Below are 15,769 nucleotides of genomic sequence, written 5' to 3' on the forward strand. Positions count from 1 at the left end.
CTTACTGGACCTCTGACCCCTGACTCCTTATTTTCAGTCAGTCGAGACAGGAACAGCTTATCCCAGGCCAAAGTGGGCACCCCAGGGGCCTACTGGGAAGCAGAGCCCGGGTCTCAGGGGTGTCCAGGTTCTGAGACAGGTGCTTTTGAGGACCCATTCCTCGCACACTGGGCACAGTCACCCAGCAAGTGCTCGCCCTTCTCTGAGTTTTAGTTTCCCCATTTGGCAAAGGCCCAGCTGGAACTAGGGGCTGTCTATCAGCTCAGATGTGCTGTGTGAAAGGGTCAGGTCATGGAGGTGCAAGCTGGTGATGGTGTGGGTGCACCTCTGCCCATCCTGGCCGCGGAAGAGGGCTCAGCTGGTCCCTGTCCTGACCTGAGATGCTCCCTGCTAGGGCTGTGACCCCAGGGCCAGTTGGGCCCAGCCTTGTTGGCCTGATGTTTGTCGCCCACCCCCCACCAGTCCGTCAGTCTCCTTGTGTGTCCCACAGACAGGGGAGGGTGGTGCCATAGGCGCCCCCTCCTTTCCAGCTGCACCGTCAGGTCCATTCTCCTCCCCAGAAGCGGCAAGCTGCCCAGCTTCCGGGCAGAAAGGCATCAGCCCTAATGCTGGGCCCATTAGCCACTAGGTCAGCCAGCCCTGCCTGGCCTGCCAGGCAGAACTGCCAGGGTAGGAACTGTCCATGCCATGGGGACGTGGGGACTTGAAACTGCTTAAAGGATGGATTTTTGTTCCTTGTAGGCACACCACCCACCCTTGAAACTGTGCCCTTCCCAAAACCTTCAGGAGTGACAGCTAAGGAAGGACCCATATTCCTCCCCAGCACTCAGGAGTGCTCGCAGCCTGTGCCGCGACCCAGGTGGCAAACTCGGGCCCTTTACACAAGCCAGGCCTCCTCCTAGGAAGGTCCTTACCTCCTTCAGAAGGGTAGCACCTCCCACTCCAGTTAACTCCCCAGAGCTCATCTTTCCGGCCACAGCTCTAGGATCGGCCCCCGCTGCCCACAGCACCCGCCTTTGGTGCCCCCATCACGGACGGCTCCCAGTGCAGCTCCCCCAGGCCAGTGGCCCCACGGGCTCATCTGTCTGCCCTGCCCACGGCTCCTGTTGGCCAGAGGCAACTGAGCCTGACTCAGTGCTGCCCATCACTTGTCCATGTGCCCAACCAGGTGCCCTGTGTGCAGAGTGACCAGAGCCTCGGGCTTCTTACCTCTGAGCGGGGCAGGATGGCACTCAGCAGTTCTGGGCACAGAGGAAACCCTTGACCCGCGGAGCCACACTCGACCCCACTGCATGGCCGGTAGGGTGTGGCCCTGCCTGTGTCAGTGGCACACAGCAGGTCTGCGTGCAGACCTCTGGAAACAGGCAGTGGTGTCCCCCCTCCCACTCACACGCAGGCACACACAGTCGCACCATTGACACCAGCCCACGGACTTGCAGGATCCTGCAGTCTGCAAAGTCAAAGAGAACGTGTGGAAGGGACGTGCCCCCCATGTTCCTCTCCCTGGTCCCAGGTCATGACCCCACACTCCTGGCCGCAGCAGGGGTAGAGAGCCTGTAGCCACAGCCCTGGCCGCAGCCCTTGGACACCGGGGCCCTTGTTAGCAGGCGGCCCCTCCCATGGCCCCTGCAGACAGGCAGCAGGTGCTTTGGTGCGCATAACACTTAGGGTAGATGGAGATGGCCCGCCTGGCGGACACTGTGCCTGGTGCCAGGGCCTCACTGTGCCAGCATTATCCGCCATCTAAACGGTCACCAGGGAGGAGCCGGGCCAGGGCATGGGTCAGTGGCGGGCAGGAGAGGCCATTGGTCCCAGGGCCTCAGTGCCAGCCCCAGGGCCTGCAGAGACAAAGCCCTGCCCCTGGAAGTGTGATGGAGGAAGCGGTCCTGCCCTGGGGAGTCTGATGGGAGAGACACAGCCCTTCTCTGGGGAGTCTGATGGGAGAGGCGGCACTGCCTGGGTACTCGAAGGGAAGGCTGTGAAGGCTGGGCTGGGCCAAGGAGCCGGCTGGACAGGACAGGTGGCTCCCCGGCCTGAGGTCTGCCCCAGCCATCGGGCCTGACGCCTGCCTCTCTGCCAAGCCGGCGACAGACGGCTCTCTCGGAAAACAGTCCACTTGGCTGAGCTGAGCTGGCCGTAAGCCAGGGCAGGAAGGCCAAGCGGCCTCGCTGGTGCAGCCGGGGAGCTGGCCTGGGTCCTGCATGGGGGCCGGGCGAGCAAGCGGCAGTCGGGTCCGACCAAGCCACGGCAGCCACCTTCCATGGCACCAAACGTAGGTGTCAACTGCTATTCCCCGTGCACACCCCACCCTCACTTCCTCGCGCTCTGCCCGCCTGCCAGCATCCCTCGTGCTCTCTCTCAGAGAGCGTGTGTGTTGTGTGTATACAAGAGCTGTGTGGGCCCCCAGCCCCACCCCTCACGTGTCGTGTATGCACAGAACGACTCCTGCGGGGAGACGTGTGTGAATTCAGAGGGGTGATCCCCAGCTCCCTGCCCGGTTTCAGCAAAATGGCCCCTAAAATAGCAAGCAATGAAGGGAGTGTCAAAGGTGTCAACCCTGGACATCAAGGACACGTGTCTCACCCCAGCCAGGGGGTTTCTTCCATATTAAGGCCCTTCTTGGGGCTGCGGAGTTGTCAGCACAAGGGAGCCCACTCATGGGTCGAATCGGCCCGAACCCCTGGAGAGGCCTTGCTCCCTGTCCTCTTATCATGATAATTCTTATTTTACAAGTGGAAAACCAAAACCCCAAGGTGGAGCCTCATGGAGGCTCAAGGGTTTAACAGGCATCCTTGCCTTATCAGTGAGATGGAGGTGACCCCAAGGAGTCCTCATGGGGCCACAGAGACTTGTAAAGCTTCAGCCTCAGTCCCCACTCACTGTTCAGGATCCCAGAGCTCACATGTTCGGGCCCGGCCAGGAGGCCAAGACCCTTTGCCAGGGCCCCTGCATGTAATCACTAGGTGGTACCGCCTCCTCGTTGTGTATCAGAGGCGGGGGCACCTGCAAGCCAAAGCAGACACAGAGGCTTTCCAGGGACCGACCCTAATGACCCTGTCCCGCCACATCCCAACTTCCACATCACATCAGACATAGTGACCGCAGCTGGTTTACAATGTATTTTCACACATGTGACCTTGCCTGCCACCATCCAAAGCTAATGCCATTCTCTACCAAGGAAGGGGCATGGGCTGGCCCTCTCAAGGTGGGAGAGGTAGGGAGGAGTCCTGCCCACGTGTATCCGAGCCCTTGGGGGACAAAGTGTTGTATTAGTCGCTCGGTCGTGTCCGACTCTTTGAGACCCGATGGACTGTAGCCTGCCAGGCTTCTCTCTGTCTGTGGAATTCTCTAGGTAGGAATACTGGAGTGGGTTGCCATTTCCTTCTCCAGAGGGACAAAGACTGCATACAGATTCCTGAGCCTCACAGGCTGCCTGGAGGGTGGCTAGAATCCTTCTGTGTGACACATTCCCCCCGTGTCACTGATGCCACCAGCATCTCATCCTGCACTGAGACCAGGACAGAGAGACAAAGGGAGCCGCTGGAGCAGCTGCAGGGATGGCCCAGGTGAACGCCAGAATCCCAGGGACCTTCCCAGGTCAGGCAGGACCCAGGCCCGGCCTGTGAGGGGATCCCCGAGGAGGGTCCCTGCGAGGGTCCCTGTGGAGGCCTGCAGCCACCAACCCCCACCCACGCCCTTTCCTGCCCTTGCAGAAGGTTTGCCTAAAAAGTTGGTGAGCGAAGCCACGTGTTCTAATCTGCAGTCCTCCCACTGTGCCTGCCTGTCTTCATTACGGAGGGAAAGAGCATCCGAGCCCTGTTTATAACCCCCTTTTAGATAACAAATCACATTTTCTTTTCGCCAGCGAGTGTGTTGAATTGATATTTTTCCCCTCGGTTTAATGGGTTTGTGTGTTCAGGAATGATCTTCATCAACCGAAACTCCTTATTGTGTTTGATGTAATGTCAGCTTTCATTACGCACTTCGGTCAGAGCCGGGCCCAGGGAAAGGCCGAGCACCCTGGAGCCTGGGCCCCAGCCCTTGCCCCTACCCTGGGCCTACCTGAGCTCCAGTCTGCCTGGTCTGGTGGGTGGGCAGGTGCGGGAGGGGTTGGAGATGAGTCGAGAAGGCAGGATGGAGCCAGGGCGCAACTCCTTTTTTCCTCCCTGCCTTAGTGTCCTCTTCTGTGTAACGGGGTCATGGGGCTGTTGGGAGAATCCTATACTGCAGTGTGTGTGAGGCCCTGTTAGACACAGCAGATGCCTCACAGGACTGAAACTTCAGTCTTTCAGTCGTCAGGAGGTTGTGGTCTTACCCAGGCGTGGTGCCAGGTGTGTAGTCAATGTTCCAGAATGTTCAAACTATGCCCATAGGTCCAGCCAGTGCCCGGCACCCCAGACCTCTGATAGGAAACAACCCATACAAGCCTGAGTACCAGCCATCTCAAGCCTCACACCCAGCACCTGGACAGTCACCAAGGCTAAGCTCCTCCCTGAAGCCCGAGGAACCTGAGCCCAGAGAGGGAATAGCATAGCCCTGAGGTCACGCAGCTCATGGGACCCCGCCAGGTCCGGGCAAGGGGTAGCCCATCATGGAGTAAGTGCTGGCTCGGTGTTTTACAGCCAGACCTCTGGGAGCAGACTTGGTCATCATTCCCACTTGCAGACCACAAAGAAACAGGCTCCCTGGCGAACAAGGGCCCACTAGGGCCATGCTGCAGGTTCCTGCTGAGGAACTCCAGGGGAGGGCGGCTCAGACCGTGGCCCTAGCTTGAGCCCTGCCCTAGGGTCATCGAGGCAGGGGTGGGGTGGCCCATCCTGAGCGGTGGCACCTGATGGCACCAGATTCACCTTCTGGCGGCCTCTGTCAGCCGTGCTCAGTTCTGATTAAAGATCATTAAACATGAAATTAGCCCGTTTGTGTTACGGGTCCCCGGGGTGGCCGGTGATTATGACGTGCAGATGGCCGAGAACCCCGGCAGCGGGCAGGAGGGCCAGGCCAGGATGGGCGGCGCTAGCAAAGGCAGGCAAGGCCAGGAGGCAGGCGCGGGGGCCGGGCTTTGTTTTCTCCTGCTCCTGTTGTGTAAACCCCCTTGCATTTCACAACAAATCACAGATAATTAATAAGTACATGCCCGTAATGAGCAGGCTTTTTAATAGAAGAAATTGGAAGATGCGGTGTCGAGTCATTTCACTCTGTCCCAGTCTTGCTCTATTTTTCCATCTTCTCCGCTTTCCCCTTGGTTACTGCCTCGGCCAGAGTCTCCGTGGACAGGCCGGCTGTCAGCCTACCTCCCGGCAGGGCTGCAAGGCAGAGACCCTGGTCCTGGACTCAGGGAGCCCTGGGGGATCCCACCCCAACCCCGGGGTACCACATCCTCCTGGTGCCTGTGAGGGCCCCTGAGGATGGTCTAGCTGGGGTAGGGGTCAGGCCTCCCCAGCCTGACTCATCCAGCCCTCCCTGGATGGCAGCTCTGAATGGGGGAGAGGGTGGTGTCTGCCTCACCCCCAAGGGATCTAAGGGGGCCATTCCAGCCAGGCCTCAGAGCTGGGGGTCCTGGCTGCACCTCAGGAGACCATGACTGTTGAGGCCTCTCTCTCCCATCAGGAGGAGGACATCGTGTACTATGACGCCAAAGCCGATGCTGAGCTGGTGAGTGCCCCAACCCTTGCTGGGGGGAGGGGAGGAGCTTCCAAAGCCACGCCCCCTTCTTCTGAGACCTGCAGCCTGAGCTGGCAGAAGAGTGTTAGGACTCAGCATTCTGAGTCTGGCCTTGCAGGGCTGTGGTCCCACAGCCCCCCACCCTACACCTCTCACCACTCCCTAGAGATCCTGACTCCTCCAGGCTGTATCTCTGCAGCACCAAGGGGCACAGCTTCACTGCACAGTGTGGGGTGGGCCCAGCCCATCCCTGGGCAGGATGGTGAGGCCCATGGACCTTCTCCCCTTGGTCAGATCAGGTGCCTCGTCGGGAGGGCAGAGGGCTGCTGCGTGCTGGGAGAACATGGGGAGAGAGGGAGCAGGTGGGGAGGGCTTCCTGGAGGTGTGGCAGGCAGGGCCGGGTGCTTGTGAGTTTCAGGTCAGTGCAGGTCCCTTTGCCGTGCTGAGGGGACCGTGGCTTCAGTGTGTGGACCACTGCACAGCCAGGCCCCACCATCAGCGCTGGCCCCGGGCTAAGTCATCTCACCTCGTCCCACCCCATCTTAGAGGCAGTCTGCAGCCTGTTCTTCAGATGAAGGAGAGGGCTCTGGCTCCTCAGGGGCCACCACCTCTGAAGTGGTGGCCCTGGGACTGGCCGGAGAGCCTGGAGCTACATGGCTCTTCCACCTCCACCTCCCTGACTGTTCACGTCTGCTTGGGCAACCCTGCGACAGAGAGAAGTCCCTGTCACCAGAGGACTCACATGAAAGATGTGTGACCATTTGAGGTGTGAGGGGGCCTACAGAGGAGCCCAGAGCGTCTGATGCAGGCACATGGAACAGACTGTTTGGTGAACCTGTCTAGGCCCAAATTCATCTGCCTGCCTTGAGGCAAAAGCAGTTGAACCCCACTCTCTCCTCTGTAAATGAAAGTGTTACAACACCGTCTCTGGGGTCACCTGTGCTGGCTGGTGCAGGAGACCCCACGTCTAGACTCCCACTCCCGGGCCTGTCAGCCCTGGGGGGTTGCCTGGGAGCCCCCAGGATGTATCTGATAGCACCAAGAGGTGGGCAGGCAGGAAGGGATTCCTGCAGAGGGTCTGTGGGTGCCAGGCCAGCTTCGGTGAGTCTTCAGGAGGGCAGGCGGGCAGGGGGCCTGAGAAGGCAGAGTGAGTGGGCTAAAGCAGGTGTGCTTCCCCCTTGGCTGAGCCTCCGTGGCTCCCAGAGAAGTAGCTAAAATTATAGCTGGAATCTGAAATTCAAATGAAGAACAAACCTTTAATTAGACCCTGAATCTAATTCCTTACCCCCCTCAGCAGCGGGCTGTAATTTTAGCAATCAGTGCATTAAATATAAACCAGGAGACTGCAGTTGCCCACCATACAAAAGCCCCTGGGCGTGGGGGCAGCACTGAGCGGCTCCTGGGCCTCTGGTGCCCGACCTCCTGCCTGGATTCCCTGTTCCCTGCAGCCCCCAACCCCTACGTCTGTATCACTGGCCCCCTGCCCCCAGCCCCTCGGACATCTTCTCTGTGGAGGGAAGGCTAGGGATTGCCCAGGGAGGGGGATTCACCCCAGGGCGGGACTGGGCCAGGGTCAGTTAGGCAAAAATCCCAGCCCTCCCAGCCCCGGTATAAATATCAGCACGCACACATTCCCAACTCTCGTGCCTGTTGTGTTGTTTTGTTTTTTTAATCTTTGCCAGAGGTACAGTTAGAGATCTTTCTAGACCATTTACTTTTAAATTACCAGCCAGAAGGTGGGGGTAGGGGGGAAAGAAGGAAGGAAAAAGTTCGCCAGCTGATAGCTTATCAGAACAGAATCCAAATGTCACATTAGTTGGGAAAGTTGGGAGATTAAATTTTCCAGCGCCCTTCATCTGCCGCTGACATTTCAGGGGCTTTCTTCTCCCGCTCTCCCCCTCCTCCCAGCAGAACGTGAGTCGCTCATGCCTCGGCTCCCCGGCTCTGGCCTCTGTGCTCAGCAGTTGCCTCTGCCCCAGCTTCTGAGGGTCTCCCCTAGGGTGGGCTGAGGTGGGCAGCAGGATGGCACCCTGGGTAAGGGGCAATGGGAAGGCAGCAGATGGCTTGTGTTTTGCCATACAGAATCCACTCTTGAAGAAATGAAAAGGGTGTTTGTGCAGGAGGCCCTTCCGGCCAGCCCGCCCCACTGCATGCCCCCATCCAGGCAGTAATTCATTCCCCAGACCTGAGGGTGAACCCACAGCACTCCCCGGGTGGGGAGGGCACAGGTGGCCTGGTGGGGAACATAAGGGGCGTGCCCAGGATCCAGCCAGCAAGCGAACAAGCAGTGGGGTTGGCCATCACATGAGATCCACCTGGGAGAGCAAGAGCTCAGCCTGGTGCTGGGGGTGGTCACGGGCGGGGTGGGGGGCGTTGCTGAGGGGCAGTGCAGGAGCCTGTGTCTGGTTCAGCTGCTTGCGCTCCCTCCCCCCAGGTCACAGAGCTCCCCAGCTCTGCACCCCCCCTTGCCTGGGTCTCACTCATCTCCCTTTGCCTCCCCATCTGGCTTTCCCCATCTTCCCCTTCACTCTCTACTTCCATCTTCCCTTCCCCCTTGCACACCTGCACCCGTGCCTGCCCACCGCCCTAACCCCCCCTCGGCTGCGCCATCAACACTGTAGTCACAGACCCACTCCCGCCAGCCTGTGGTGGGCGGGGGCACACAGCGCATGCCCAGCCTGCCCGGCGGAGAGATGCTGTAATTGGCACCTGTCACACGGCGGCAGCTCATTTTAGAAAGTCAACGGGGGCCTTGCTAGTCCTGCTGCTAGCAGGCGCCACACACCCCTCCTTCTGGAGGTTACAGGGCCTCCATGCTACCCCTGCTCGAGCCCAGCTCTCCCCCCAGGACTCCCCCCACTCTAGCTCAGCCCCTGGAGCCACCGCACTGCAGGGGGTGGTGCCCCCTCCCCCACAGGTGGAGCTAGGGCCCTCTCCCTGGCGCCAAAGGAATTTCATGCAGGGGGTGGGTGGGGCCAAGTTGCAGGGTGTCCTTGGAAGCCGGGGGGAGGGGGGGTGGGGGTGGGTGTGGGGGGGGTGTCTTCAGCCCACTCCTCCTCTCTGCCTCCAAGATTCGCCTCCTTTGCTGATCATTGGTTTTCAGGGATGAGGGGAAGGGCTTGGTTTGCTTTTGGTTTTGAAATTCAGGTTTAGCAAATATGGCGACGGTGGGTGGGATGTGTGGGGCAGGTGGGAGTCATGGGCCTTCCGGGCAAGGGGTCCATTCCCCAGGTCGCACTGTCTGGGTGTCTCTCCGTCACTCTTTGTCTCTGAGTGCAGTAGTCTCTGATTTCAAGATGTCCCATCTCCCAGATTCTGGCCCCTCTGCCTACAGCCCTATCCAACCCCACTCCACCATCTCCCAGCCCTGACACGACCATGGTTATCCGGGTTGGGGGGGGTCCTCTCTGCAGGATGACCCTGAGAGTGAGGATGTGGAAAGGGGGTCCAAGGCCAGCACCCTCCGGCTGGACTTCGTTGAGGACTCAAACTTCAAGAACAAGGTCAACTATTCATACACGGCCGTGCAGATCCCCACGGACATCTACAAAGGCTGTGAGTGCGCTGCGTGATCGGGAGCTGCCCTCCCCACCCATCGTAGGGGCACAGCCCACTGCCTGGGCACTGCCAGGTCCCGGGTGCTAAGTCAGTGCCATCCACCTTCAGCCCCCTACACCCAAGGTCACACGTGCTCGGCTCTCAGAGCCGCCCACACACAGGCACCAGGCCACTCTCAGGCACAGCCTCACATTGCCTCTCAGCAGGATATGCAACGCTGAGCCTCTCCCCCTTGTGCAGGCGTGGTCTCCTGCCTATACCCATGTGCCCACACAAATGCGTGCACATAACTGTTTCCCCCACATGCTGGGCCAAGTCCCCACTGTCCCCAGAGGAGCTCCTCCCCCTGCCCTTGCCCATTCCCTGGCCCCAGGCAGGAAGGGTTGAGGAGCTACCGCAGCAGATGGACACAGGGGTTGGGAGGACAAGGAGCAACTTCTCATTCACAGACATGGACCCTGTAACACCCCCATCATCCTCCTTGGTGGGTGGGGCGGGGCGGGGTGGAGATAGAGGTCAGGGGATTAGATAAAGGGTGGTTGAGATTCCCAGCTCCAGGGGCAGTGTATCTTGGCATAATGTGGAGACCAGTTCACTACAGCAAAAAGGATTCAAGTCAGACACAAGGATGACCTTGCTGAAGAACTTGGGAGGTGCAGGGAGGAGAGGCCAAGAGTCAGACACTGACTGGGGAGCTCTGGCTGCAGGGTTGGAGGCTCTGGGGTCTCTTGGTCCTGACATAATTCTGGGGGCACCCACAGGGTAGCCTCAGAATTCAGGGGGCCCACGGGTGGAGGTTCTTGAAGCAAAGGTTTCCGAGCTTCTGAGTGATCTTTAGAAACCCTGGGAATCCTCCAGGGTTCTCAGGGAGGCCCCCTCCACCTTTAGGGTCAGCCAGGCCATCTGGGCAGCCTCAGGCAGGAGTGAGGGTGGATGTCCCCCCACCCCCGCCAAGGACCGCCCACAGGCCACCTGCCTGAGCCAGTCGAGGGGCACTATCGCAGGCAGGCACGCTAATTAAAACAGGAGCCACACCGCCCTCCCCAGTCACCCCTCGCTACCCACACAAATTACATTTTATATGTTTTTTATTTACTGTGTCACTTTTAATTAAATCTGTAATCGCCTGCCTGAGGGGGCATGGTCCCCGTTTCCCAGCTCAGCGTGATCTAAGAGTGTGGGCACGTGAGTGTGAGTGTGTATGCACAGGGCTGAGTAGCATGCCCTTTCCAGGTGGGGGGCTGACTGTAGTGTGTGCACAAGTGTGTCTCACAGTGAATGCCTGAGCAGGCAGGTGGTCATGGATACCTGCTGGGACAGCCCAGCCAGGTCCCCTCTCGGTCCTTGACCTGAGTCAGGGACACCCCTCTGCCAGCAGCTAGCGAGGCTCCCAGGGTGATCTGTCTGCCCTAAGCCTCTCATTGTGCAGATGGAGGAAACTGAGGTCCAGTGAGGGGTGGGACCTGCCAGGCAGACTCTCCCAGGGCAGACAGTACAGTGTGAAACATTGGAGAGTCTGACTTCATTTTTTCCTTAGAGAGAAAAATAGAAATTGTACAACTCACTAAGTTTCTAAATTAGGAACGAGACCATAACATACTGTTCAATAGGCACAACCAATGCTAGAAATGTATTTTGTTTTCACATTACGGTCAGTTAAGAGAAGCCTCGGGGCCAGAGAGAAGGGAGAGAGCGCTGAAAGGGGCAGACAGCAGACAGACAGCAGAGGCTCCACAGATTGTGAGCAGAGGGAAGAATGCCCTGGAATATGCTGGCGCCCCCTAGGCTGTGAGAGTTGGACCATCAAGAAGGCTGAGCGCCGAAGAACTGAGGCTTTCAAACTTTGGAACTGTGGTGCTGGAGAAGATTCTTGAGAGTTGCTTGGACTGCAAGGAGATCAAAGCAGTCGTTCCTAAAGGAGATCAACCCTGAATATTCATTGGAAGGACTGATGCTAAAACCGAACCTCCAGTACTTTGGCCACCTGATGGGAAGAGCTGACTCACTGGGAAAGACCTCAATGCTGGGAAGGATTGAAGGCAGGAGGAGAAGGGGGCAACAGAGGATGAGATAATTGGATGGCATCATTGACTCAATGGACATGAGTACGAGCAAGCTCCAGGAGATGGTGAAGGACAGGGAACTCTGGGGTGCTGCAGTCCATGGGCTTGCAAAGAGTCAGACATGACTGAACGACTGAACAACAACCTAGGCTGTGGGCTGACCCTGGAGCATTTGCTTTTTTTTTTTGGTCCGTGTGGCATGCAGAGATTTTAGTTCCCTGACCAAGGATCAAGCCTGTGTCCCCTGCAGTGGGAACTCAGAAGTGTTAACCCCTGGACAACCAGAGAAGTCTGCATTTGTATCTTTAAATCCCAGCTTTGGGAATTCCCTGGCAGTCCAGTGCTTAGGGCTCCATCATTCCACTGCAGGGGGCACGGGGTCCATTCCCAGTTGGGGAACTAAGGTCCCACATGCCACGCAGCATGGCCAAAAACTTAAGATCAAACAAAATATAAATCACAGCTCTTCATCTGTTCTAAGTGTTTCTTGAGAGAAGCAAGCATGCTAAGTCGCTTTGCCACCCTATGGACTTTAGCCCGCCAGTCTCCTCTGCCTATGGGATTCTCTAGGCAAGAATACTGGAGTGTGTTGCCATACCTCCTCCAGGGGATCTTCCTGACCCAGGGATCGAACCTGTGGCTTCTGCATGACAGGCTGATTCTTTACCACTGAGCCACCGGGGAAGCCTCTTGAGAGAAGAGCAGAGCCTTTGGAAGACGTTCTCTGGTTCTCGTCTGGGGCATGCATCTTCAGGGAGAGGGGATGGTGTCAGGGCTCCATCAGGGGAGAAAGGAGGTGGGAGAAGTTAGAGGAAGAAATAGCCCCTGGGGGGGCTGCTGGGGGACAGAGGCCTGACAGTAGCAGGCCTGCTGTTTTTCCTGAGTGTCCCACATGCAGGGTCAGGTGCGACGCACATGTGAGGACATGGGCTACTTGCCTACACTGGGCAGATTTAGGACTGTCCTGAGTTGAGGGGAGTGGGGCATACTGTAAGCCATCCTGAGTCTCTGCCTAGGTTGAGGGATCTACAGATGGAGTCCATCCGTCTGAGAGAAGCCTTACTCTGTGAGTGCGTATGGGGGGAGGGTCTGGCCACCCCTGCACACCAGTCACATGTGCAGCCACAGTGGCTGGAGGAGATGGAGGGTGGGGTAACTTGTTGGGGGAGATGGAAGCAGGACTCATGGGGCAGAGTGCTATGCAGGTATGAGCATGTGTGCCCCTGTGCCCATGGCCACAGTCAGGCTGCTGGGCAGATGGGTTTAGGGGTGAGGAGGTGACACGTGTCGCTGGAAACACAGAGGTGAGATGTAGGTATGCCTGGTGTATATAGCTGCATGCAGTGTGCAAGGGCAGGCTGTGTGTGTGTGTGTGTGTGTGTGTGTGTGTGTGTAAGCGCACGTGCCAGTGCTGGAGCAGGATCAGGGCACAGCCCCTGCCCCTCCAAGAGCCCCCGCCCCCACCCCTGCCTGTTCCTGGCCCTAGTTGATTAATCATGGAGCTGAGTGGCTTCCAGCTTATCAGGTACCTTAATAGCTGAATAATTCCAGCCCCATCATCGGGCCCTTAATTGCTTTCTTGTGGCTGCAGCCCGGAGTACATGCTGAGTGGGTGAGCTCCCAAGGGGCCAGCAGCAAGCTCCCAGCAGCAGGCCGGACAGCCGTTCAGGCTCAGAGCTCCCTGCCGCCTGGGTGGCCCCTCGGCAGGCGCCACAGGCCCCGGGTCCCCTGCCTGGTCATGTGGGGCCCTGGCTGAGGGCAGACTGAGCTGTTTCTTCAGAGAGGATGAGGACCAGGATGTCTTCGTGGAGGAGCTGGTGCAGCCCCAGCTGAGCCCTGGGGAGTGAGGGAGACCCAAGGAGGCAGAGAACTTTCTGAGTGGGAGGCATGAGTGGGTGTCGTCATGAGGTTCAGCAGGGGAACTGCTGAAGCACTTCCCACCCCAGCCCCCTGCTTCCCCCTCAGCCACCGTCATCCTCAATGAACTCAACTGGACGGAGGCCCTGGAGAATGTGTTCATGGAGAACCGCAGGCAGGACCCCACCCTCCTGTGGCAGGTCTTCGGCAGCGCCACGGGAGTCACTCGCTACTATCCAGGTGGGCGCCAGCCCATCTCCCCAGTCCATTCAGCACCCCACCCCTCTGTCCCCTCATCCTGGGTGCATGGGAGGAGATGGTCACCTTGTCCATTGTGGGGTGGCCTGGCCCACTGCTGCAAGGCCTGCTACCGGGGCCAGGCACTTCCCTGCCAGCACCCCCCCAGTCATCTCCTTTTCTTCCGCAGCTACGCCGTGGCGAGCCCCCAAGAAAATCGACCTGTACGATGTCCGAAGGAGACCCTGGTAAGCGAGCAGGGAAGGGTTGCGCAGGGACACCCCCTCAGCTCGCCTGCCTGCTCCCCTCCCTCCCAGTATCCAGGCCTCCAAGCAGGGCGCAGCCAGCTCTATCCAATTTTCATTTCACACATCGTTGCCACTGGAAAATGGATCCCATCACCCAGGCAGGCCTCCCAGCTGCCTCTGCCCTCATCCACTGCCTGGCTCTCCACCCTCTCGGGACTGAGGGATTGGGCCCGTGGGGGTTCCCAAGGGGGATGTGTCCTCTGCAGGGTTGGCCAGCCTCTGCCATACCCCATCAGAGCCCTAGACACCCTTACCCCCTCCCTGCCTCTCCTGCCATACTTCATGGCCTCGTCCCCTGCCACTTGTTCAAGCCCCTTCGCAGCTATGACTCTCTGCCCTTGGCTCCTCAACCAGGGCCAGGGGAAATGACAAGACACTGAAGCCATGGAACACTCCTCCTGTCCACTCTCTGGATCACGTGCTCACCTCTCCTTGGGGTTGTTCATGTTTTGGGGGCCAGGTCATTCATGCCACGGGCAAGGACTGTTTCATTAAATGTGGTATCCATAGTGCCAGGAACCCTGTCTGGCCCAGGCCATGGACACACCATAGAAACATGTTGAATCAGTATGGGGGTGAAGGAAGACCACCCCCCAAGGTCCCAGTAAGGCTGGCCCTAACTGAGGCTTCTCCTGGGCAGGTATATCCAGGGGGCCTCGTCGCCCAAGGACATGGTCATCATCGTGGATGTGTGAGTGAGCGGCACTGGCCAGTGGGGCGGGGGCAGGGCTGGGGACTGGAATCTGCTGCTGGGGAACATCTTGGGGGAGCACTACCAGGCACCTCCGTGACCCGCCCCCCCACAGGAGTGGCAGTGTGAGTGGCTTAACCCTGAAGCTGATGAAGACGTCAGTCTGTGAGATGCTTGACACGCTGTCTGATGACGACTATGTCAACGTGGCCTCGGTGAGTGCCGGGGGCCAGGAACAGGTCCCTCCCTCCCGGCCCATGCAACCTCTTCCTTCCGAGAGCCAGCCTGAGGCCACTCACCACCGTCTCGGTCCCTGCAGTTCAATGAAAAGGCGCAGCCTGTGTCATGCTTCACACACCTGGTGCAGGCCAACGTGCGCAACAAGAAGGTGTTCAAGGAAGCTGTGCAGGGCATGGTGGCCAAGGGCACCACGGGATACAAGGCCGGCTTTGAGTACGCCTTCGACCAGCTGCAGAACGTGAGCCCCCTGGGTGGGTGAGTGGGTGGCCAGGGACGGGCAGTGACCTAAGCTTGGTGACACCAGGAAAATCAAGACAGATGGCCTTGTTAACATCCAGAAGGCAGGTTGGGCAGACAGCACCGTCTGCTGTGGGCAGGGGAGGTGCAGAGGGCAGGCCTACCCTGGGGAAGAGACCCACCCTGGACTGGGGAGGGGCCCAGAGCTGACCTTCCCCACATCTCCTCCTGCCCAGTCCAACATCACTCGTGCCAACTGCAATAAGATGATCATGATGTTCACGGATGGCGGCGAGGACCGCGTGCAGGACGTCTTTGAGAAGTACAACTGGCCCAACCGGACGGTGAGGCTCAGCCCTGGCAGGAGCTGCCCTGATCTGGCCCAGTCCCAGGGAGGGGCTATCCACTGGTGGCCACGGCAGTAACCTCAAGCCCCAAACAGGTGCGCGTGTTCACTTTCTCTGTGGGGCAGCACAACTATGACGTCACACCGCTGCAGTGGATGGCCTGCACCAACAAAGGTACCTCATCCGGCGTCCCTGCCACAGGCCCGGCCTGCTGTGTCCCACCATCCATTGGGTTGGTTGTCCACCTGTCCTTCCATACGTTCAGCTTTCCGCTCATTCATCCACTGCTTGTCTTTCCATATGTGTGACTGTTTGTCTGTCTCTGTGGCTACCTTGTCCATCTGACTCAGCATCTGACTGTCCACTGTCCACGTGTCCCCCACTTGTCTGCTCCTGGGTCTGTTTGCTGATCAGTCCCATCTCTCCACACAATTGGGCCTCACCCACTGGTGGACTCTGAATGTCACCAGCATCCTAGAATGAGGGCCTTCAGGCCTCAGGCTCCTCCTTTCATCCCAGTTTTGCTTCCTTACACCCCCGCTCTCACAGCCCCTCCCATGTTGTCGCAGG

General features: G+C 58.8%; 1 protein-coding gene across 2 annotated transcripts in view; it reads left to right on the forward strand.

Moving 5' to 3' along the window:
* Positions 1-15,769, forward strand: part of CACNA2D2 (calcium voltage-gated channel auxiliary subunit alpha2delta 2) — a 139,529-nt gene that overhangs the window by 108,125 nt on the left and 15,635 nt on the right. For both annotated transcript variants that reach the window (XM_018067096.1, XM_018067094.1), the window contains exons 5-13: positions 5,608-5,652; positions 9,075-9,216; positions 13,248-13,379; positions 13,567-13,624; positions 14,325-14,375; positions 14,491-14,590; positions 14,695-14,853; positions 15,089-15,196; positions 15,295-15,373. In XM_018067096.1, the coding sequence (XP_017922585.1) occupies positions 5,608-5,652; positions 9,075-9,216; positions 13,248-13,379; positions 13,567-13,624; positions 14,325-14,375; positions 14,491-14,590; positions 14,695-14,853; positions 15,089-15,196; positions 15,295-15,373 (874 nt within the window). The remainder of the gene's footprint in view (positions 1-5,607; positions 5,653-9,074; positions 9,217-13,247; positions 13,380-13,566; positions 13,625-14,324; positions 14,376-14,490; positions 14,591-14,694; positions 14,854-15,088; positions 15,197-15,294; positions 15,374-15,769) is intronic.

The sequence above is a fragment of the Capra hircus genome, chromosome 22, assembly GCF_001704415.2.
Source record: "Capra hircus breed San Clemente chromosome 22, ASM170441v1, whole genome shotgun sequence".
Taxonomy (NCBI): domain Eukaryota; kingdom Metazoa; phylum Chordata; class Mammalia; order Artiodactyla; family Bovidae; genus Capra; species Capra hircus.